We start from the raw sequence: 13,860 nt of genomic DNA, 5'->3' as shown, positions 1-13,860 counted from the left end.
CAAATAGGTGTCCATGATCTGTGGTAGGTCCATGATCACCAGTGACAGGACATTGTATATAGACCAAATATGCACAGTTGATAATTTATTTTTGTCTTTTAGGAGGAAAATTTGAAATGACTACCAATTGAGTTTTATACTTATATTTCTGCCACAAACATAAATAATGGTTAATTCCTAAATCCTAATCAACATGCAATATATATCATTTTAATCTCTGTTTCTTTTTTAATTCTAAAGTGGTCTCCATACAAGTGGACTGATCAAGGGAACTGTGGAGTGTGGACCATGGAAGTTCAGTAAGATTTAAACAGTACGTAGACGACTGGTTTCACTGATTTAGATCACATCACCAATGTTTTGTAAACAAATTAGTAAAAAGATATCCTGTGCATTTTCTTTTCCTATTATAGTTTGAACTTGGACTTTGAAAAACATATGATAAGATATCTTGGGTCAACTTCTAAATTCAGAGTCTGATAAAAACGCCATCTTTGAATTGGGTGAGCATGCCATGTATGAGGAGAAATTCAAATTCCTAAGTCAACATTGAGCTTCGAAAAATATTAGTCATATTAAAAATGATCAAGAGTAGGAAAAAAAAAAGTAAGAAAATGTACAGCAGATATAATTTGAGCCCTCATTCATATAATCAAAACAAAAAAAACATACGTTGGGTGATTCAGCTTCAGCCAGGGTGAATGGGGGGTGTTACAGTAAAACAAGAAGCAAAGTATTTAAGACTTAAGAGAGTTACTAATGTTTGGTTGCATTTAATTCCCCTTCCCCTGAAACTGAAAGGCTGAAACTATTCTTGTTTTGTACCTTTAGAAGTTGTACAAAGTAGTGCACTCTCTCTCTCTCTCTCTCTCTCTCTCTCTCTCTCTCTCTCTCTCTCTCTGTGGCACTGTTCCTCTCACACCTGGCAGGCTGAAACACATGCAAACCACCTTTTTTTTTGTACTAGATCCCACTATAGCCAAAACATCCCTTCATATATCCCCAACCACTGGTTGACAGAGCACACTACACTTTATTTTTTCACTCCCATTTCAAAGTAATATAATATTTAACCCAGGACAGTTACTGCATTTAAAAATCATATAAGATTCATTTTAATTAGTATACCCTGTAAAATTTCTGAACACCCCATAGCATATCTACTTTGAAAGGAAGACATTTCTGAACACATCACCTAGCATATCTACTTTGAAAGGAAGACCTGAGACTTGAGGATGCAGAATTGCAACTTTCACCAGGAAAGGTTAAAAACCCTTCAAAATCTTCAACACTTTCAAAAGCAGACTTGGGCTTGGTAAACTCCAACTTGAAGTTCTGCATAATTTTATTTGCAGGTTTTCAGGGAACGTAGCAGTTAGCACCAGTCTTGGCCATGCTGTGGGTCAAGTGATTTTATTTAGTTTAGTTAGGTGCACAGTTTGACACACACTGCAGAAGAAACTGAAAATAGAACATGACAAAGTATGCATAATTGCTCTCTTTGACTGACAACCAACACAATCAGACCAAGGTCCCTTAATTGACCACATTTAATTTGATAGCAAGCCGCAATGTGAGACTGCAGTTTCAATAAGGTAACGACAAAACTTCAACTTCGGCTGTCTCTCCCTAGTCCCTTCTACTCGGCCCATGCAATCTTAAAGAAGAGGAAATGCTTTAAAAGTCTGGTCTATTTTGAGTATTTTCACTAAGAACAAGAGGAGCAGTTATGTTAAAATCTAAATTCTCAACCATTGTAAGTCTTTCATTTGCTCAAAGAACCAAACTTTTACATCAACCATATTCCATATCCCACATGTTTCACAGTTTCAGAATAAGAAAGAGGGGAAGAAAAAACATAAGCCATACGCAGTATGTTAACAGGGTAAACTGGGTAATGGTAAAACAGTGAGCCACGTTTTATTAACTCTAATAAATCAGGAAATGGAACAACTTATAGTGGTGGTGATAAATAAACAAATACAAAATTATTATTTACAATTCAAGCGGGAAACTAGGCTTCTCTGATGGATCTAAATACTTGTATTACATATGTTGAAATACAAAGTCATCATGATACAGAATGCCGCAACCATTTGAAGGAAACAAGATTGAACTCATGGATCATGTAAACTTAATAATATTACAGTACTGAACTTACGTTCAGGTTACAACAGGAAAATATCAATCAACGCCAGACCTTGCATGGCAGTACTATTCCTTCTGGAAGAAAGAGAGAACGAGATCTGTATGTACAGAAAATAGTTGTGTGTCCACAAAAAGCTGCATAGAACATTTAGGGAGGAAAAGGGTGCATCAGTATGCTTTCAGCTTTATACCATACAATTTAAAGAGCACCCAGAGTAAGCATTTAAGCATGCTTACAAGTCACTTTCAAAAGTAAAGATGTTCAAAATTAAAATCAGCATATTTTATCTACATAAATTGATTAAATACTCGGTTGTCTTAGGTGTGACTTTCCTATACTACATACATTACAAGTCATCCAAATACATACACAGAAACCAACACCATCAACTCTTGATCGGGCTGTGGCCCAACTTCAGAAAGATGGCTTAGCCCCTCTTCTTTTTTTTTTTTTTTTTGACAATATTATTCAGAAAACAGGAAAAGATAAATGATTTAAAAAAACAATAATAATGACCTTAAAAGAAATACATGAGAGTGAAAATCCCAACAGCTATCTAATTCTCCAAATCAAGCCAATAGGAGCTCACAGAAACAGAAGAAAGTTATACCAAAGAACACACCTTCATAAATGGTCGATCACGACTAGGAAATGAGTCAATGAAACTCTCCTTCAAAAGTAATGATACCTAATTAGAGTTAGAAGGAAACCAGTGTCAGATCTGCAGCACTATATTTGGTTGTTTGCTAAAACAAGTCAGTGCTCATCATATGAGCGTGCATCGATATATGACTGCTCAATAGATATACAAGCTAGCAATTTTCACATTCAAAACAAATTGACAACTTGATCTGCATACAACATCACAACTGAAAGGCCCAAATGAATAACACAATGATGAATTGTGCTGAGGTTCCATATATCTGACACTTCTAAGAAACTTAGTCCATGCAGTACTTATATATATATCCTAACTCCTATCCAATGATACTTTACATCACAAAGGAAAGCATATAGATATAACTTTACAAAAGTAAAATTAGCCAATATCTCTACTCCTACCACTCCAGCACACATTGCACCCTCAGCATTACAGAATATTGCAGTGATCTTGTTTTCAGAAGGTCATATATTACCTAAACTTTTACAAAACTTATCACTACTACTAAGTCTAGCGTGCTCTAATAACTCTATAAAAGGGTGTGTGCCCATCTTTCAGGAAGATTATCTTTTACAGCACTCATCATTACAAAGGTGGTCAAAGAAACCTAAATAACCCTATAAAACAATTAGTTAAAGCACAGTTGGACAACATACTGACCTTATCATCATTGGACTGCACATTTGTAATTGTGTGTGAACGGAGGTTAGAGCAAAGAGAATCCAAGTAAGTTCTTAACACGCCAAGGAAACCCTTGGCAGCTTCAACCTACATGCAACAAATAAATACATGAAAATAAAAAACATTAAAAATATTCTGAAATCAGACAAAAAGGACAGAGCAGAACATACCTGTTCGTCTGTGCACTCATATATTGGCCGTTTCCTACCCAAAAAACTCTCTCCCACAAGCTTTGAATGATAAGGACTTAAGGATGAAAATAATTCCCTATGTTTTGGCAATTGAGGTAATGTTGGTGACTTCACCTATTTGTATCGTGCAAGAGGAAAAGGATGAGATACTTGCATTTAATGGTTTTTATAGGAACACTTTCATTTTAAAGAACATTAATCATATAAAAGAAACTAGACAATACATAATAGCTGCTAAAAATAAGCATAATAAGAGAATGCGAAACTCAATATGCACTAATAAACTTAGTATCCCTATTCGTTCTCTGGGAAAAATTCTCATGTTGTTTCTCAACCTAAAACCACATGGCTGAGTCCTCCATGCCCTTAACCCACAAAATCATTCTTAAACAGACTTGTCTGTATGAAAATTAATCCCCACCCACCATGTCAGGCACTATGGCACTGAAGCACTTAATTTTTCGAGAAATGATTGTACATCAGCAATCAGAAACAAGGCTACACATCCTTGAAGCCCCCAAAAGGATGCTTCTAAAGTCTCAGCTAATATCCTTTATGATAAGGGAAAACCATACTAGTATATCCATGGGACTTTTGCAATGAATGGTGATAATGCTGATTGAACTATTTAAGTACAACCTTTAATCATGTTTCATGATAAGAAAGTGTTACTATTTTGAAAACTAAGAGAAAAAAAATGTTAGAAATAGTTAAATATAATATACACAAGCTTCTGCGTTGTTTACTGTAAGGCGTATAGTTAATAGCCAGTCTTCAACATATTTGAGTCGCAATATGAGGTTGAAAAATTCAGTTGCTTAAAAACAACAGACCTGGTTCTTGTTGGCATCAACTATAATAACATTGGATAGTTTTGACTGTACTTCATTCGTTTTGTTCTTCACACCAACCTACAGAAGAAAATTATATTTAGTAACCAATCAAATGTCAGATATAGTACTAAGAGTAACAAGAGAAAGAAAAGAAGATCACAGCGGTTGCAGCACCAAGTTCATACTTAGTCACAGGTTCCCTGAATTTTGAAAGTTTATCTTCCTCTTTAAAAAAAGCATACAGGAAAGATGGTCTCTACAGAATACTTAGAGAAGATTAACAGACAATGATTAAAGTTTATGGTGCACAACTAAACATTTCTGCTTTCAAATAATAACTTCAGCATGCAAATATTCCCAGTGTGGAGCATCCATACAAAGGAAATGCTGAATCCAGTTAAACCAACAAACACAAATTCATAATCCATAGGTCTATTTCGAAATAATACGCATAGCAGCCAACAAATTGAGAACTCACTATGTAAGGGACAGGTGCATCCAAGAATTCCAGCATATCATTTGGTAGAACCTGGAAAGTTTATGCACATTGTTATTCACATGAAACAGCAAAGCAAATTATTGCCTTTAAGAAGTAACTGCTCATGGGATAGATCACATAGTCCAGAAGGATAGCATACCGGCATTAGCAAGCTCTGCCACTGGTAGGGACGAATCAGAGGAATAATTGACAATACTGAAGCAGACAAGGTACCCTGTACATAAAAAAAAATTGATGTAAATGTTTTTTTGGGCAATCCAGGAACTGTATAATTAGAAAAAATGGAAAGAAAATATTAAAAATGATTCATACAAAATTTTTTAAAATAATGCAACGGCATACACCTAAATTAAATCATTAGCTTACAAGAAAAGTAAATAAATAAAGAATACAGTCTAATAATGATGGCAACACTTATATGCCACAATACAAAGTTCCCAAGCCAAGCTATATCTATAACAAACAACATAAATAGATGTAACTGGTCCTTGGGCGCAACTTGCTGGGACTTGTCAGAAAGGAGCCACTATGTTTTGAATAAAAAATACATACCAAATTGGAACAAATAATTACGATCTGCTTCTCCAACAGTGCTCCTGCAAAGAGTGTTAATACCTGCAAAGTGCAAAGTGAGAAGAATCAATAACCCAAAGTCAGTCATAAAGCAAGCATAAAAGAGAAGTGGCACAGATTATTAACCTATAAGAAACTTTCTCCATAATACTGGGAAAGCTGTTAACTACTTCCAAGGTAAAAGAAAACAATATAATTAATGAAGTCAGAAGAACTCATTTTGATGCTGAGCCATTCACTAACATTTTCAAGTCGTAAGGAGCCACAAATGCATGCAATAGCCCATACTGATAATGCAGTTGCTTCCTCCTCTGCCGAGAGTGCAGTGTGTGCCTGACAACAACCAACAGCAACACAATGTAAATGACCAATCATGTATGGAACATGACATTATCAAGAAAAAAGTTCAACCATATCCCCTATTCACTATACCTCAGCAAATTCTAGGCTTGTACTGCATGATCTCAAATCAATGTTTGAGCCAGCAATATGTAAAACAGTTTCTACTGGTCTATGATATTCCAAGGGGTGTAGGTGATCCAAAGGATGAAATCTAACTGTGGAACCTCTAGCAGGGCAACGTAACTGGTAGTATTCACTTATTATCTGCAATGATCCGTGATTGTTTGCCTGCAAAATTTGGAAGAAATTGTCAAGAGACAATGTCAGGGCACAAGATTCACATGACAAAGAGCTTTGAAATCGTATCAAGAACCAAAAAATAAAAGTTCATTTTGCACCTTAGCCCATTCAAGAATATCAATGAGGTCTGAATCATCTTGGCCGGAGAAAGATGCCTCTTCCGTCTCTATATCATCAACATCACTCCTAAAATTTCTGTCCTCACTAGGAGAATCCTGAAAACTGCATAAAACGCTTCTAAATGACATAAGTACAGTAAAGTAGCCCAAATCAACCCCGCCCCCGCAAAAAAAAAAAATAATAATAATCCCCAACCCAAAGAAAAAGGTACTACTTCAAAAGATGATAACCACCATTTCTCCAAAAAGATCACTAATACAACCGCAAGGAATCAAAAACATGAAATATCATTGAAAAGGCACTGGCACCAAAGAACAATAATGATATACCTGGAGGAAGATTCAGAGCTTTCATACTGATAATAACGCAGGAGAGGCAGAACAGCATTTGGCAATCGCCTTTCTACAGCTTGCTTGTTTATAGAGAAATCATCAACGTCGACCTCACAAACTTCGGAATTTACAACACCAGATTCTCTTTTGGAACTGACCGTCTCGGTTTCAGGATCAAGTGGAACAACATTTTCACTCACCCTTCTCTCTATCAAGTTAAAATCCCCATCAAGCATTTGATGCTCTAGATGACTCCCATCACCTGCAACTCTCCCAGGTGAAGAACCTTTTAAACTTGATTGAGAAACCTCTTCTGCTCCATTTGGCATGTCCTCCTCAGTTTGACTATCTAGTGATACACCTTGTGAAGTTTCTTCTGTATTTTCCTCTAAAATTTCATCATTGCTATAATCCTTTGCGAGTTCTAAATCTAAAATATCAATACCTTTTGTTAATCGTTCCAACCTTTCTTCTGTGAAAATGCTACAAGAAAATAGCAAAAATTGTCAATTTGAGCTATTAGAGGAACTAAAAAATCAGTCTAGAAAAAAGATGAACTAAAAAAAATATATTGTTGGTATCAAATAGTAAGATTGTCTAATGTATAGGACCAATCAAAGAGTAAACAGTGGAGCACATGCATTCCCCTCACACAGAACTAGGAGCCAGTCAATCAACAAATCTGGATGTTTCAGGAATCTTGTGATAGACTGATAGTTAAAAGCTTTTATGTGTTGTATCAAAGTCACACTTAACTCCGCCTTATATTCAGGAACTTTTTGCTACCATAATTTTTTCCTAAACGAATATGTCATTTATTTCCAGATCAATTGATAACATGATTTTAAATTTAATGCATAAATAGATCACAGAGGAACACATTTATTTTCTGCACAAATAATTAAAACAAAGTCTAGAGGGGATTAGAACTACATTTCAAATTGAAAAAGAAAAATGTAACCCATCAATATAAATATAAGCATTTTATGAGCATCCGCTAAAATATAAACACACCTATTCAATACACCAAAATGCAATTCAAAGCAGGGCAGCCTTGAGATAATGCAATAACATCTCTGAGTGGTTAATATATGACGGCTCAAAAATGGGGGAGAAGGATGTTTCTCTGAAATCATGGAGAGCAATCCAGATGGTTTTTGCACTAGTTCTTCCACTAACACGCAGCATCCATACAAAGTTGAATCATCACCAACCTTCAAACAAAGTATTGTATAAAATCAGTCATCCAAGAAATGAAGAACATAGTTCACAACTAAAACAAAATGAAATTTATTAGGTTTCATGATGTCACAGAAACAAATTGAACAGTCTTGTCTACTTAAATATGTATGTTAACTTTTAACTGACAATCTATCATGTGCAGGTGACACCAATGATGATTCTATGCACCAGTACCACTAGTGTAGCAGTTTATATGTCAAAAGGTAAACGCCACAGAGAATTAAAGTTATGGAAAAGCCTAGTATCATATTAGTGGGAAATTCAAAGAAAAAAGGAGCATGGAGACAATGCTATAAATTACCTGTAATCGGAATACGAAGGACAGATCGCTCCGTTTAAAATGCTCCTGCAAAGAAGCATCATCATTGTTAAGTTTATGTGTCTGAGAAGTTGCATATAATTCTGAATAATAATTTTAATTAAATAAAGATGAAAGGCTTCAACATGGCTAACATTAAAAGTCAGGAAAAGTTATACAATCCTGCCACAGTTGTAATAATTATCTTATCTTTAGCAGAACTGGCTTTAAATCCATAGAAAGAAAGAGTTATGCTATGGCAAGCCTAAAACCTTGGTGAACTCAATCCTGCAAATTTGCAATTTAGTCCTATGTTTTAAACTAAAAAGAAAAAACTCAGTAAGCTTGCAAATGAATTTAAATTCTCCTTAGACTCGGACCTTATATTAATGATTCTCTAATAGGAAAAAGGCACAAAACTTGATGAAGATTGATTGTTAAAAAGCTACAAGAAAGTAGCATAAGCATTAATGCAAAACGATATTTTGGGAGCATAATGTAGCACAATACCTGGCCCAGAAGAATTTCATTCAACTCACTCATGGAAGGAGTTCTCTCAATAGCATGAACCTGAAGTCATTCATTCGAGGCCCAAATATTAGCACATAATGACTAACTAAATACTACCTACCAAATACACAAAATTAACAAGACAAATCAATACCTGCACATAGGACCAAAATTGACATTTATCAAAGTAAACATAACACCATTACAGCCTTACACTAGGTTCAATCATAACCAAGTGGAATTTGATATAACATTGTTTTATTGCCTACAATATTATTTAACTGAAGACCAAATAATCAGGAAAAACTTAATTGGTAAAACAGTTATACTCGGCCTTACAAACAGGCTTCATCAAAATAAATTTAAAACGAAAAAAAAAAAAAAAAAACTCATCAATTCTAATAATCCATAAAATTCCATGGATAAACAAGGCACATGGAACCAAACAAACTGATCAATTGAAAAAGGAGAAGTCACAAAAGATAAATCAAGAAAACACCTAACCTCTAGGCCTCCAGGGAAGCAAAACGAAAGGAGATCCTTGTATTTAAGAGGCAGCTGCTTTTCTGGAGGGTAAACAAATAACACCTGGAAGTAGAAAGGGACAAAAATATCCAGTACTCAAATCACTTTTAATCATCAATATGCAAACAAATTCAACATATGGCAATAGAAATCCCCACCTGAGGTTCAATATTGGGTTCTACACGAGAATGATTCTGACTACCAAGTGCACTTCGCATTTTTCCGGAACCTTCAGACTTTCTTGCAATATATTGCCTTTGAAGTGCCTGAATATCACAATTGGGGTGAAGCCCAACAACTACCATGCTCTCAAAAAGCCTTGTTGGCTGCTTTAAAGACCTATGATCCTGCACACTTAAATAGCAGAGGTGTTACAGGATCTCCTTGGATGATATTTTTGCTTCTATATGTGAATATATTTTTGAAACTAACAATACACAAACCCTAACTATCCAAACAGAACTGTCTCAAGGCATCATATGACCCTTAAACTCACAGTGCATATAGAGTCATAATTTTTCCTTGAATTTTCTTTTAATAAAAATTTTTCAGTACCAACTAACTTACTGCAATTAGAAATAGCTTAATAGCTGTTAAACACAAATACAATTTTAAACAGGGTAAAAAAAAAAAACAATCTTGATTAACCAATTGCCAAATTCCATATACAAATAAGTTGCATGAACATAAAGGGATCCACATAATGAAATTACATACCAAGTACTGCAACTGAAAGCTTGCCCATTGACGCTTCTGGCTAGTCAAAACTTCAGGATTGTAAGTTCCACCTTTCACTTCATCAGCATGTGAGAAGCCTTTTAGCACTTTCGTAACATGGCGTTGTAGCCTTTTGAGTGGACTACCGCTATCATCATCTTTGGATGAATATACAACAGACGGCCGCGTAGAGCGAGCAGCAGTGGCAGCAGCGGCAACTGCTCTTGCAACATCTTCTGTTGTTTGTGCGAAAAATGAAGCACCCCAACTAGGGCTACCGGACTCTTCGTCTTTATCCATACTAATCGGCTTCCCTCCTATCATAAAATTCAACATCAACAACAATTCACACCTTCAAAATACACATAATTATCAAAATCCCCAAGCTAACTAAACCACTGATATCTGCAAATGGTCAAGACTGTCCCACTACAAGTACAACTAAAGCTTGAACTATGAGTACTCAGTACCATAGAGCCTAAAGAATAATGAGTCTTTTATAATTCAATAGTCTTGAGACCGAAACTCTCAAACAATTCATTTCATGCTATTCCAGCTTAAAACTTCAACCTTGCTCTTCCAACAAATCTAAACTTGTGCAGACTACAACATATAGTATTTAACAATTTATACATACATGTGATTAATTTTTTTTTTTCCCAAAAGAAAAAAGACTTATTCAGTTATTCTTGAGCTAAATATAAGCTAGTCAATCGAATTAAAAGTCGATTAATGGTTGAAAAACTATTAAATTCCAACGTTATTCTTCTGTCTTAAATTCGATCAGTTAACTTTCTTATCTAGCTCTTTCAGTTACAGAAGCTCCTGGAACCCCCTAAAAACTATAAAAGAGAGAACAAGAATTTTCACTTCTGCTAAACAAGAATTTCACAACTGTAAGCATGCAATTCAAGCATAGCACAAGAATAATCAATACAAAAAATTTATCAAAAAGATATGCTGAAAATTATTGTCAGCAAGAGAAAAAGATTGAAGAAAAAAAGGTGCAACTTTGGAACATATGAAAATCGAAATAAACTCAGAAACAGAACCAAAAAAAAAAAAAAAGCTATAAACTCACCTCTGAATTCCCTTAAAATTGAAGAGAGAACTATAATTTCAGAGAGAGAGAGCTCCGGCGGCCATAACAAAGCTTCTCTTCTGCTTATTTGAGGACGGACGAGGTCCTCAAACGAAATGAAGAAGAGAACGAGGAAGGTATTAAACACCCTAAATTAAATTAATCAGCTTTAATTAATTAATTGCAAACAATTTTCGGACCCGAAAAAAAGAAATTAAAAAAAATATATATATATATATATATATTATTGAGTCTTCGTGTGCGTCAAAACGGAAATAAAAACACTTAGAAAATGAGGAGGACGGTCAGTAACGTCAGTTGCTTTCTTCGCTGTTTGTTTGTTTGGTTGTGTTTGTGCGCTGTAACGGTGTGAACTCGACTCTCTTAGATTGTGTTTGGTAACAAGGGCATCCTATGCTTCCTCTAATTTTAGCTTTATTTTTTTAAAAATATTTTCTTTTTCTTTACGCGCGGCGTTTGGTCTCTCTCTGATAGACACGGCGCGCACTGCGTCATTCTTCTGGACACGTGGCGCACTGGGTGTTTTTGCTTAAATTGTTTTTTTTCAACCCACTGTTTATTTTTTAATACAAATTTTTTTTCATCATAATTTTGGAAGGTTGGGCACTTGGGCATGAATGCATGATGAGGGTGACAAAATTGTCCCCTTCCTACTCATGTTTTTAGTGTGGGGACCACAGACCGTATTTTTCACTCCTATAGTTGGCTCTAAGTTGATGGCCAACATGACAACATCATTGTTAGGGCAGTAGGACCTTGTAGGGAAGGGGCACCCTAGGAATTTTAGTTTTATCCTTTTTATTTTCTTTTGGATTGTAATCTGTTTTAGCATTTGATAATTTTGATGTATGATATCTAGCTAACCAAAGTTCCTACCAAAAAGAGAGAAACACAAAAAAGGCAAATTGATCTTAGTGGTGGTTATATTATTAGAGATCATGTATTAGTAAGTAAAAATCGATTAGCCGAAAGATGATGGTAACATGGTGTGGAAAAATTGGTAAAAATTGGTGTTGTATTAGGCAGAATCAAACGACCATGATTATAGCATAACATGCAATTATAATTTGTTCATATCAAAAGATGAAATGCAAGCTACTTCCAATAGTAAAAACTAAAAAAGATCAATTGCTACTTTCAATAGTACTAAAAAAAGAATAAACATGTTATGTAAACTTTGATCTATTTATGTGATCGAATTAAAATCCTTTTGACCATCTTTTAATCAATTGGAGTCCCTTTAGATTTAGGAAAGGTAAGAATTTACTTGACTTTTACTTTTCACAGAGCCTAGTAGAGGATCTGCTTCCCGCTCTTTAAACCAAGGAAAAGAAAGGCTTCCTCATTATTTGTTCAAATAATGAATGCAAGAATCATGAACTTTTTGAATAAAATCCTAATATATCTTTGTACAAGTCTTTTTTTCTCCTACGGATATTTGTGCAAGTCTCTGATCTCATATTAATTGACTTTATTTTTATTTTCTACGGAAAGACATTATTATTAAATGAAGGAGATCGAGGAGTACAATGAACTAGCATCTGGAAGAGTGCATGAGCCGAAAGATAAGGCCTTGGCCATGGCGGTTCTTCTTCCATCAAAACTTGGGATCTCCACTCGCATGCTTGTAGCATAATTGAGCCACCAACCCGATTGCCCTCACTTGGACACTAAATAATACCGACCACTAACAAGTCATATAAACAACTACTGTATATCATAGACTAAAAACAATTAAAACCAACAAAATTTTGTAAGTATGACATTGAAAAGAAAAGTAATAGTCTTCTCTAAACTTCATTTTTCTCTCACGCACTCAAAAATATATAATCATTTTTTCATAGTAAAAAACATATACTAATTTTTCTTAACCAAAACGAAGGAAGAAGAATGGTCAAATGACAGAGTTGTGCTATTTCTGACTTTTCATCCCATTCTTGTATGCTGACTTTTGTGGCACGATTAGACGGGTCATGCAACTCTTGGGGGTCTCTAGTGGATAGCTAGAAATCTAGAATACCAAGTGTTCTTACATGATGATAAGGATATCGTGGATATCTATTGAGAAAGAAAAAGTCATTGTTTGTACACCAATCTTTGTACATATTTGGACCGCTATCGCCTTAATTAAATATCAACATTTAATACGCTAAGCTCACTAGTCACAAACCAAGTAAATATCTACATTTTATTCCATTCTCCTTGTTTCAATTTTGTGAAAGTGTGCATTAATCCACTACTTTTTGTTGGGATTGCCAATTTATGGATCTTATTTTTGGCTTCATCAACAACATGTCCCCACAAATCACCCAAAAATACTCTCATGTGGCTTAAACTTCCCTACTAGTTAGTACCAAGTACCAAGTACCAATCATAATCAATCAAATTTTTCACATTCCTCGATTGATGAAAGTTTGAAGAAGATGCCCCTAGCCAAAAAAAGAAGTTTGAAGAAGGTGCGGTGGGATCCTTCGCATTGTTACAATCTCTAACAAGGCTAGCTTTGAGATTATGACAATTCGAAGTGAATTATAAAGATGAAGAAATCGATTATTCATATACATTACTTGAGTCTAGCATAATATATAAGTATATAATAAATCTATAAAATTTAGAAATCATCAACATATCATGAAATGTAATTATAAGTTATAACATGTCATGTCAAGTCATGAATGTCCTGTAATTGTAGTTTAGCTATATTTCAGCTGTGTTGCATGTTTTAGAGTTGAATACAATTTGCCAGACACAGAAAATTTATTCCGAAAATATTTCCAACCTCTTA

The 13,860-nt window shown here is 34.8% G+C and overlaps 1 protein-coding gene across 2 annotated transcripts; it reads right to left on the bottom strand.

The window, feature by feature from the left end:
• Window positions 1-1,898: 1,898 nt before the first annotated feature.
• Window positions 1,899-11,211, bottom strand: LOC147285086 (DENN (AEX-3) domain-containing protein). Of its 2 annotated transcripts, XM_086244633.1 has the most exons (19): window positions 11,055-11,211; window positions 9,974-10,290; window positions 9,415-9,603; window positions 9,236-9,319; window positions 8,732-8,791; window positions 8,225-8,269; window positions 7,696-7,895; window positions 6,679-7,164; window positions 6,328-6,451; window positions 6,020-6,217; window positions 5,831-5,920; window positions 5,567-5,629; window positions 5,154-5,228; window positions 4,994-5,044; window positions 4,516-4,593; window positions 3,662-3,796; window positions 3,471-3,578; window positions 2,772-2,837; window positions 1,899-2,283 (listed from the first exon to the last, which is right to left on the bottom strand). In XM_086244633.1, the coding sequence occupies exons 2-19, from the start codon at window positions 10,271-10,273 to the stop codon at window positions 2,215-2,217; spliced, it is 2,421 nt and encodes an 806-aa protein (XP_086100759.1). In that variant the 5' UTR covers window positions 10,274-10,290; window positions 11,055-11,211; the 3' UTR covers window positions 1,899-2,214. The 2 variants fall into 2 exon arrangements, with proteins under 2 accessions (XP_086100759.1, XP_086100760.1); XM_086244634.1 differs by lacking the exon at window positions 11,055-11,211 and having other exon boundaries at window positions 9,415-9,610; window positions 9,974-10,109.
• Window positions 11,212-13,860: the final 2,649 nt, after the last annotated feature.

This window comes from Dryas octopetala, chromosome 5 (assembly GCF_963921425.1).
Source record: "Dryas octopetala chromosome 5, drDryOcto1.1, whole genome shotgun sequence".
In the NCBI taxonomy this organism is placed as follows: domain Eukaryota; kingdom Viridiplantae; phylum Streptophyta; class Magnoliopsida; order Rosales; family Rosaceae; genus Dryas; species Dryas octopetala.
Note: the sequence above shows the minus strand (reverse complement) of the source record. Positions and strands in the feature narration are given on the sequence as shown.

Coding starts and splice junctions, on each gene's coding strand:
- LOC147285086 (XM_086244633.1), bottom strand. CDS start 10,273: ATGGATAAAGACGAAGAGTCCGGTAGCCCTAGTTGGGGTGCTTCATTT. Junction 3,797..4,515: donor TTGATGCCAACAAGAACCAG/GTCTGTTGTTTT, acceptor CGATACAAATAG/GTGAAGTCACCAACATTACC. Junction 3,579..3,661: donor ATGAGTGCACAGACGAACAG/GTATGTTCTGCT, acceptor TGTTGCATGTAG/GTTGAAGCTGCCAAGGGTTT.